A 10,695-nucleotide genomic window follows, 5' to 3' on the forward strand; every position below is an offset into this window, starting at 1 on the left:
ATGAAGGTGAGAAATATCAACAATGAAAAAGCCTCGATACATTCAAACTCATCTCTACTAGCCTCTTATGCAAATTTCCTTTGAACCTCGTTTTCGAGATTTCCTCAGTTAGACACAACTTTATGGCACGTGGAAATTTAGCTGCTTTTTTTACATTTTACGATTCTTCGTTGTCTGAACTGCTTCACCTCTCAGGATATTGAACGTCTAAATGGAGACAGAGGCATTATTAGGATGCCTCCCATGGACTGAAAACCCACTACAAAGTTTTTTTTTAAGAACAAAACACAAGGTAAGACCGAGAAGTTGTTGAAACTTGCGCTGTATGAAGTTGAGGGTTGAGACATTGCGCTTGGCGGCACTTTTGTCAGGCAGTACAGACGACTCAAACAATGTCGAGGGCTCAATGAACACAGTCTTTATTCCTGAGCTTGACCACGAGCACTTCGTGTTACAACAACAACAATAGTTGGCGAGCCCGGATGTAGTTTCCCTCAGGGAGGGCCTAGGTACAAGTGACGGGCCAACATCCCCCCTTCTTTGAAAAAAAAAAAAAAATTAATAGTAAATAGAACAGAGTAAAGTAGGCAGGTGTAGCCTTATATAAGGTTCTGTTCGGACTGTTATCATGGAAAGTTCTGCAACCGTGCTGTTATGCAGCGCGAACGTTTATGGCAGGCATTACTTGAGTTCAAAGTCTTTGAACCGAGTTGGTGGTTTGATGAGTCTTGTGCGTGTTCTCATTTCGGGTTGGTGATCCCTTGGCTGTTCTTGAATTGTAGCAAGGGGTGTGTCGATAGGCAGCTCACTTGGGCCCGTGGCTGGTGTGCTTGGTTCTTGTGGTTGTGGAGGGGAAGGGGTGTCGAGAACTGGGCCGCTGTTACTTTTGTCCAATGAGGGAGGTGGTTGCTGTGTAGGCTGATTAGTGGGCATATTCAGCTCTGATCCTAGACGATTGTAGTGATTTGCAAGGCTGTGGCCTGGTCTAGGCGTGAGCGTGGGTGGGGTGCACGGTGGTGTTTGGGGAGGAGGAGGTGCTGCATGCCTGATGTGTATCCGATTTCGTCGAATGGTACTGTGGGGCGTTTGTATGGTGTAAGATCTTGAGTGGCGTTGTCCAGTGACACGGCCATATGCCCAAGGGTTGCCTGGTTTGCTTGTCGGTGGTCGTGCATACACAAATTCACCAATGTTGATGCTATTCTGCTCTGGGCCCGCAGTCTTGTCATAGTGAGCTTTACTGGTGTTGCGTTTGGCCTTGATTTCTGCTGATACAGTGTCACGGTTGATTGACATGGGCTCGAGAAGGTGGTCAGCTGTTGGGAGCGTCGTTCGTGTCCGGCGGCTCACCATGCGTTGGGCAGGAGAGTAGGTGTGGCCTTTTGGTGGTGTGTTTCTGTAATTGAGCAAGGCGATTTGGAAGTCATCTGATTTCTTTAGCATAGACTCCGATACTTTCACTGCTGCCTCGGCTCGACCGTTGCCCTGGGAGTGATAGGGACTTGAGGTGGTATGTTTGAACCCGTACTGAGAGGCAAGGTCCATGTAATCCTTACTGGTGAATTGTGGTCCGTTGTCTGTGTGGCAGATACGTGGAACGCCAAACCTGGCGAAATGAGCTTTGGTTTTGTTAATGACTGATGTTGCCAAAGTGTCGTCAAGTTCATCCACTTCGATCCAGTCAGAAAAATGGCACACTGTTACAAGGTAGGCTTTCTGTCTGTACTGGAAGATGTCTTGGCTGATGATCGGCCATGGTAGTGTTGGAATCGGAAGTGATCGCATAGGTTCCTTTGTTGACTTTGATCCATACTGTGCGCAGGTACTGCAGTTGTTGCACATATCAAACACTGCTTGTCTCATCCCGGGCCAGAATAGTACGTCTCGTGCCATGCGTACATTTGATTCAGGACCAAAGTGGTTTGCATGGATTTTCAGCAGCATCTCAGCTTGCATGGACTGCGGTATCATAACTTGGGCGCCTTTGTAGATGAGGCCATTGTCAGTGGTTAGCTCGTCTCTGTAGGTCCAGTATGCTCGTAGTGGTTGTGGTAGCTGCTTTCTGTCATCCGGCCAGCCTTGGGCGATTGTGGCCATTAACTTGGAGAGGTGTTCATCCTTTTTGGTCTCGTCGCGTAGGCGAGATTCGGTGGTTTCTGTGAGGCGGGGGTTGTGGGTATCGGATTCCTCTGTGAGTTCAGTCCTGAATACTTCAAAGCCTGTGACCCTGGCATGTACTGGGGTAGGTAGTGCTGCTCTTGAGAGAGTGTCTGCCAGGTAGAGTGAGGTTCCTTTCTTGTATTGGATGGTGAAGCGGTATCTCTGCAGTCTCATTAGCATTTTCTGTAGCCGTGCTGGGGCTTTGTGCAGAGGTTTTTTGCAGATGGTCTCAAGTGGCTGGTGGTCGGTGTGAACTTTGATATCTGATTTGCCATAGAGCCAGTGGTCAAATTTTCCAAATGCGTTACAAATGGCCAAGCACTCTTTTTCGATTTGGGAGTATCGTTGCTCTGTTGCGTTGAGGCTGTTTGATGTGTATGCTACGGGTTGGAGGCGTCCTTCACTATTGGGCTGAAGGAGGGCACCGCCCACGCCTTCTTCACTAGCGTCGACTTGAAGTGTGACCGGTTTATTGAGGTCATAGTATTGGAGCACTGGTGCAGTGGAGATGAGGTGTTTGGCTTTGTTAAATGCGTCATCTTGTGCTTGTGCCCACATAAAGGGGATATCTGACTTGGTGAGTTGGGTGAGAGGCCGGATGATGGTGCTGAGGTTTGGACAATAGGGTGAGAGATAGTTGGCCATTCCCACGAATCGCTGAACACCTGCTTTGTTTCGGGGTGGGGCCATTGCTGAGATTGCTGCTATCTTGTCTGGGTCTGCTTGCATTCCTCGATCAGTTATGACGTTGCCCATGAATTTGACTTGTTTTAGCTTGAACTGCAGTTTGCTCTGGTTTAATTTTATGTTCTTTTTGGAGCAGCGCTCCATAAGTGCGACAAGACGGCGGTCGTGATCTTTCTCAGCTTCTTGGTAGGTTGTTCCTTCTCCGAACACAAGTATATCATCGGCGATGCATAATACTCCATCAAGACCCTCTAGAGCTGACATGAGGCGCTTTTGAAATTCCTCAGGAGCGCTTGATATGCCAAATGGGAGGCGGAGCCATCGGTATCTCCCATAAGACGTGTGCATTGTCGTCATCAGTGACGATTCTTCATCAAGTGGTACGTGTAGAAAACCTTCTCTGACATCAACAAGTGAGAAACATTTGGCATGGCAGAGTTTATGGAGCTGTTCAGACAGTGTTGGCATTTGATACACTGGTCTGAGAATTCCTTTATTGACTGTTTGACTGGGGTCAATGCAGATTCTTGTCTTCTTTGGTGTCTCTTTAATGACTTCATTGGAGCACCACGAGGTGGGTTCCTCTACTTTCTTTATGATACCAGCTGCGGTGTATCTGTCAAGGGCTTCCTTTTCTTTCATGCGTTTTGCCACAGGGACTCGATGTATTGGCATTTGTACTGGTGAGATGTCAGCTTTTACTTCGAAATGAACTGGGGGTCCCAGGCAGCCAAGGCCTTCGAAGTTTTCAGGATACTGTGTGAGTATGTCTTCCTTGGTGAGGTTCCCGGGTGGGGCCAGGCGTCGTTTGGAAGGGATCATTATAGGTTTAGAAGGTGAGGGCGTTGCTGGGTCACCGTATGGGTTGGCACTGTCGGGTTGGTCAGGGTGGCGGCCTTTTACTCCCTTGAGTGTACCGTTGGCTTGAGCTGCTGGGTCGCCTGGGTCTGGATTGGTTTGTGACGAGCTGGCTGGGTAGGTAGGGGCTCTCTTGCCTGACGAGTCTCTTACTGCTGATGTGAGTGAGAATATTTCGTGTGCCCTGATGGTGATGAGCCCCAGTGCCTCGCAGTCGGAGCCAGAGAGAAGGGCTGGTTTGTTCATCATGACATCCCTAGGAAGTATCTGGAATGTGAGCGATTCGTATCGTTTGTTTCTTTCGCACAGAAGGTCGATCTGCCCCAGTGGTTTCAGCGGCTGGGAGTCGCCATAGGGGTGTAGTAGGTAGGGTGACTTTCTAAGCTTCATGTTTGGCATCAGCCTGAAAAGGGTATCTTCAGACAAGGTATTGCAGGTGGCGGCGGTGTCTATTTGGAATGTCACTGGGGTGAATTTGTTCCCTGTTGCAGACATGGGCAGTGTAACAAAGTATTTTTTCTTTGCGTGGGTTGTGTGGATACTGTGTATTTGCCGTGTTTCCAGGGAGTAGCACTGTTCTTGGTAGTCATCAGTGTAGTACTCCACAGGGTGTTGATCATTTGTCATCTGCAGCATATGTACGTTTTGTTCACGAGGGGGTTTTGGTTGGGACCGGCCGCGAGGTGCTCTATGGCCTCGCCCCCTACCCTGAGCTTGCCATTGGGTAGTTCTCCTTGGTTGTTCATGTTGGGGGCCGCCTGTCTCGAGACAGACTCTGGAGAAGTGGTCGTTAATTCCACACTTAGTGCAGGTTTTGCCATTTGCAGGGCATGTTTTCCAAGGGTGAGGTCCACGTCGGTCTCCACACCAAAAGCAGGTTCCAGGCTCCCGCTTTAGTTTCATTTGTTTGTGGCTTATCCAATTAACTTGTTCCTCGATTCCTTTTGTGGCGTCTGTTATGAGTTTGTTGGCTTTTTGGGCTGACTCGAGGGCCTTGGTTTCGGCAACGACATCTTGCATGTTCTTGGGCATTCCGTCTGACTTTAAATGCGTTTTTAGTAACTCAGCTCTCATTGTGCCATCGTGCAAGCCAAAAACGAATTTGTCGCGGCACATTTCGTCGGTCAGTACATTGTACGAGCACAGGCTGCCCGCCTGTCTGACCTTAACTTCCCATTCCTGAACAGATTCGTGTGGGCTTTGCTGAGTGTTCCAGAATTTAAATCTGTCCGCCAATAGGGAGCTTCCGATAGATCCAGTGTAATGAAGTCGTAATTTGTCCATCCAGATCCATGGTTTTTTCTGATCAGCAGCTGCTATCTGGGGTTCAATTGTGTAACGGATCACTTGCAAGGCTTCGTCCGGCATTGCCGATCGGAGCGCTGATATTTCCAGTAATGGTTTCTTGTGGTAATCTGCTCTCTCTGTCTCGGGGTTTTTCGCTAAGTTTCGGTAGTCTGCTTGGATGCAGTAGTCGTGGAATCTGAGTTCGAAGTTCTTGAAATTTTCTGACATATTCCCGCCGAGTTTCAATTCAGGTCGCTTGAGGTTCGCCATCGCTGTTTGACGAGTCGGCTGCGGTCGTTGAATTCGCTAAATGTACGTTTGCTCTCCGTAACTGCTTCTCTTGTCGATTTATCGGATCGATCCCACTCCTGACACCATGTCAGGCAGTACAGACGACTCAAACAATGTCGAGGGCTCAATGAACACAGTCTTTATTCCTGAGCTTGACCACGAGCACTTCGTGTTACAACAACAACAATAGTTGGGGAGCCCGGATGTAGTTTCCCTCAGGGAGGGCCTAGGTACAAGTGACGGGCCAACACTTTCAAACCAAGTCAAACCATGCAAGGTAGATCAAGATCAATTCTTGGTGAAAGATTTAAAGTTGTAGAGCAGAAAACGCCCGTATGGATTTGGTTTGTTGGGTTTTTTCCTATCGATTCAGAGATGAACGCTTAAATTCTCAAACCGGAAGAATTAAGAATCTTAAACTGTTATTTTGGTCTTCTTAGATGCACCGCCGTAAAGATGGATGCATACAAAGGACATGAGTGGACAGAAAGGAACTGCGCTATGGTAAGCGACACTTTCCATTTTCTCAGGCTCTTAATGTGTACATGTGGCTGCTTTTTGTAAGACAGTGTATTGATATTTGCGCAAAATACAAATGGATCTAACATGCCAAAAATATCTTGTCAAGGTGACGGGTTTCCTTTGTAGGCCATTTGAAAGATTTCAAAGTAGTGTAGAAAGAATTTGAAAATCCTGCACAGGAAAATGTTTTCAAAAGGCCACGATCACTTTTGTAACTGTTCTGTCATTTGGGAAAATCGCAAAAATAAAGTATGTTAAGGAAGCATTTCTATATTTGAAATTTTTCTCTCGATCGTCAACCAGCCCTGAATCTTAACTGTTCAAGCTTATGATTTGTTGTTTGGGAGTAAAAGGAAAATACCGGTGAGTCATAAAAATGTTTTAGCCGTTTCGAGCTTTTTTGACGAATCTTAGATATTCTGTGCTACTTCTCTAATCCAAGGAGTAATCATATCATTCATGTGAAAGAAAACAATGAGAGAAGATTTCTTTATTTACATAAGACGAGATTACGCCAGAAAAATGCGCCACCGATAAAGAATGATCGGAATGTTAACAAAGGTTTTGGTGAGATTAAAGAATTTTGTTGAAAACTAATGGTAAATCTCTTAGACTTCCATTTTTTTCCCCAAAAAAATATGAAATTATCTTCCTTGTTGGATGTCAATAAGAGTAAAAATTTTGGAGGAAGTTTGTGACAGTGAAGCGTAGGAGTAAGTGTGTGCCATCCACTCTCGTTGATATACAACTTCGAATATTCGTAGTACACGCTTTGTTCGCACATTTTTGGTTCGAGGTGAAGACCGATTTTTATGGCATTTTGAGCGACGTCATTAATTACCTTTAAATTTTTAAAACTCGTAAGTTTCAGTGTTATGAATGTTTGCAGATATTACACGTACGAATTTTCATCGACGAAAAACGATCTCTTGTAGAAGTCAGTAGATTTCAATTTTAAACACTGGAAATTCAGAGTGTTGGAAACTGTACGATACGTTAATTATTCTAAATTTGATTTAAATTTATAAGCGATTTCGTTTATCTATACATAAGTAGAGCGATGTATATATTGTGGGAGGAAAAAGACAAATAAACTACCAGTTCATCCCACCTGAGTGGTTGCCCACTCATCAGGGATCCCCTGAAGAGTGGGCAACCACGAAACAGGTCTGTAAGTATGAACTGGTAGTTTATTTGTCTTTTTCCTGCCTCGATATTTACATCGCTCTACTCCGATGTATTGAGCACTGTTTTACGTGAGTCAAAATTTTACACTGTAACTTAACAAATATGTATGCGGCACGTGTCTTATCGCCCCAAATATGGCATTGTTCCACGTGCTTCAGTACAACGGGACGTTTAGTGTGTTTCCTTAGAATAAGCCGAGAGTTGTGAGTGGGAGTTAACCGAAGCGTTGCGGTAAAATCGTTAAATCGAGTTAATAAACCGTGATTTAATAAGGAAGCATGGTACAGCTTTTTCGCATTTTCGACTCAGAATTTTTTCAATCCATTCGCGGAATTTTTGTCGAACGCACTGAAATATTTTAAACAACAATGTTTTTTTTGCGCAAACATGAATACATTGCCCTTTTATTTTGTGAATATAACAAGTCTAGAAAACATTAGTGAGTAAGACGTTTTCAATCCTGCTATATCATTGAAATCTCAAATTTGAAATAGAATCTTTGAATTCATAAGGGAGATAATTATAATGACCTTAGGCAGGTTGGGTTAAATGTCATGAACTCTTGGCTTTGCTTTAACCTAAGAAAAGTAACACGGGAAGAAATAAGACTTGAATATATCACGCTTAACGAAAGTGTTTTCTTTTAGTGACCATCAACTCTGAACAAAACCAATTTTTCGTATCACCTAAATCGCTTTTATATCACGCATTTTGGAATATTTTCTTACTATTCCCTGAAGATGCCGTAGACCAGCGAAGGCTCAGAATAAAAAGGAAATACAGAAGCTCAAGGTCTCAATCGATAAGTCCATTTAATCAACATGCTACTGAGGAACAACTAGCTTCAAACATTTTCTAAACAAAACATTCAGAAAGGCAGAGAAATGTTGACATTTGTAACAGTTTTGTTGTAAGTTTAGTTTTTTCGTATTTTAACAACTACGTTTGGATTCTCTTGCAGTTCATTTAACACCTCTTGCTGAAGCCGATCATAAGCAAGGAGAGAAAGACGAAAAGATCGAAACGGTTGAACAAGAAAGACAGTTGAAGATTAATTTTAGAGGTAAAACATGTTACTAAGCAAAGCCAAGTTCGTTTTAAGGCTAGTTTATTTTCTGCTTTCGAGACAGATTCACAATTTCGTACTGAATTTCAAAAGAAAGAAGTTTTGGATTTTAGAAACTGATTTCGTGAGTAGATTAGAAATTATTTGGCAAGAAACAAAACATTCTAATGCAACAGTTTCGGCTGTGTTTAATAGAGAGAACAAAATCGTAGCTCGATATCTTTTTTTACAGCTTATAAGGACATTGTAGAGTTAATATTTATCTATGGTCATACGTATTTTGTTGAATTTCTTGTTTGATATTTTCTCTTCGAAATTTTCACTGCAAAATTCCAGAGTTTCTTAGAGGTTGATGAATTTATCAGGCTTATTATATTATTGCTCAGTTAAGTTCAGCAATTTGCTTGTGACAGTCTTTTGGTGCGAATTTTCCACTTGAAAATTTAAATTTTCCAACTTGTGAAATGTCATTTATTTCTGTGATCAGACAGAACAATGTTATCTATGCTTATCAACTGTTGTAAACACTTTCACTAATTATTTAAGAGTTGTATCAATAAAAAAACTTACAAACAAATAAAAGTTGTATTTCCACTTTATTGTCTTATTTTGACTGTACAAATGGTAAAAAAATAACTCCGCTTTTAAAAGGGCCTGGAAACTAGTCAGAATATAGGCTATCTCTTTTATTTTTTTTTGCATATGGAGGGTTGCCGAGAGGAAAAAAAGTTCTGCGAATTTGAACAACCTCTGGTGTAAAATAAAAGAGCCATTTCCCCATCAAAAGACTTAGTATATTTTTTAATCAACATCAGAATCATTCAAAAGAGCAGACTTTTTTTTCCATGAACAAAAATTTCCCGCCATCGGATATTTATTTAGTTGGCCCTTTTAGAAGCACGAATTACGTACTCGATGCTTTCAAACGAAACATTTACTCTCATGCACGCGATTTCTTCTGTAACCGGTTTATCCAAGGAGAGGGTCCGAAATACTTTATTTCAATCAACAGATTTGTTTAATCTTCTGGCATCATCTTTAAGTTCAAACCTGAAAGATAAAGAAATGTTTTAAAGACATATTTTCCGGCCTTGTCTATAAGCTAAGCGCTCTTGTAGAATACATCCATTTACTTCCTACTTGCAGTGCACAACCGGCTAAATTATCTATAACCTAAATTAAGTGTATCAGGGGCTCGTTTTAGGAGAAATTAATGTTTTAAAAATCAAAGAGATCATAAACAAAGCTTTTAACACCACGGCGTAGAGACTTGAGTCCTAAAAGTGTGAGCAGTTTCAAAGCTATTTTCCCTGAAGTACGAAATGTTTCTGCGATGGGTAAGGCTTTTTTGAAGTTCAAAAATACCTATATATATTTAGTAGTTTTGAAAATCAAAATCAAATTTCATCTCCTCACAAGAAACTAGTGACGAGATGACACAACCATAGCATGTCCTTACATTTATTTTTTGTCACATTTCAGTCGGAAATAATTCTAACTACACCAAAAATTGCTTCTCTCTAATTTCTCTGATCCATAAAATGGTATTTCATCCAACGTTTGCTTCAGTGAATTACAAATAACTCACTACTCACTGTGACCTTCTCAACATTTTGGTAGAGCCGAAGATGTTTCTTCGAAGCGACTCGAAGCACTTTTCAAGGGAGTCTCGTGAAACCAAAACCAAAATACTCAGCCAATAAACGGCCAATCAGAGAAAAGAGATTATCACAAGGAGCCAATGAGAGATCAAAGTGAAAACGAGTAAACTGCCTGAAGCGCGAGAAAACCTGTGTAACCAGGGCGTGGTTTGTTTGAGGTTTGCATCTTATTGATTGAGAGGGTAATGCGAGTTTTTTTTTCTTGACCAAATCACAGATCGTTTAATAGCACAACCATTACAATCCCGGATTTTCTTTTAATGCCTAGTACAAAATTACGGTATCCTAAGTAAGGTTTGCGCGCAGGCCCATACTGACCCACACTATCGTTAAACAAAGCCGTAGTCCAAAAGGCAATCTATTGTTTCGCTAATGTTTTTTTTTATTCAGTTTTCTTTTATCCAGTATACTGTATGCTTGATAAACTTGGGGCTGTGTGAAAATCTTACCTTAGTCTATCGTAAAATATTAAGGTGGCTAGTCATAGTCTAAACCTTTTTGTGTCTTACCTCCTGAATCATGTGAACGCCGAGTTGATTAATAATTGTTACTGTCACTTTAGATCGCTTTAGATTCGAGATGCACATGATGTCAAAGATCGTCACCTTTTCATTTGTTTTGTTGTGACAAAATCATAAAAATATAAAAGTGGATTGGATTCATCAACATCTTAAGATGTCTTTGGACTTCTGGATTTTTCGTTGTCGAGTGAAAATGAATATATTAGGGAGAAATTAATACAATAATTGGTGTTTAAGTCAATAAGCTAAACGGGTCAACAGTGTGACCTGTAAACCAACTTTTCACTTTCAACGAAGAAAGATTTTAGCATAGTTCTGTTCACTGATGATTGAGTTCATCCAGAACGTTTTTCATTTCCTTAGACTAACGCGTTTTTTATAATTTTTACCTTATTTACGTATTGCCTTGTAACAAGGGTCCAATTCAGAGATTAGTTCCTGACCTCACGAGTAT

The 10,695-nt window shown here is 42.1% G+C and overlaps 1 protein-coding gene and 1 long non-coding RNA gene across 2 annotated transcripts; one reads left to right on the forward strand and one right to left on the reverse strand.

The window, feature by feature from the left end:
- Positions 1-152: 152 nt before the first annotated feature.
- On the forward strand, positions 153-8,644 carry LOC149035959 (uncharacterized). The gene is made up of 3 exons (XR_016181885.1): positions 153-292; positions 5,724-5,787; positions 7,955-8,644. It is a non-coding gene; the product is annotated as an uncharacterized LOC149035959 (long non-coding RNA).
- On the reverse strand, positions 398-5,446 carry LOC149035960 (uncharacterized). Its single transcript, XM_089190188.1, has one exon. It carries the CDS (start codon positions 5,260-5,262, stop codon positions 682-684), a length of 4,581 nt encoding a protein of 1,526 aa, XP_089046314.1. The 5' UTR covers positions 5,263-5,446; the 3' UTR covers positions 398-681.
- Positions 8,645-10,695: the final 2,051 nt, after the last annotated feature.

The sequence above is a fragment of the Pocillopora damicornis genome, chromosome 12 (genome assembly GCF_964200805.1).
Source record: "Pocillopora damicornis chromosome 12, jaPocDami1.2, whole genome shotgun sequence".
Taxonomy (NCBI): Eukaryota; Metazoa; Cnidaria; class Anthozoa; order Scleractinia; family Pocilloporidae; genus Pocillopora; species Pocillopora damicornis.

Excerpts from the sequence above, each read along its gene's own strand:
- LOC149035960 (XM_089190188.1), bottom strand. The coding sequence starts at position 5,262 with ATGGCGAACCTCAAGCGACCTGAATTGAAACTCGGCGGGAATATGTCA.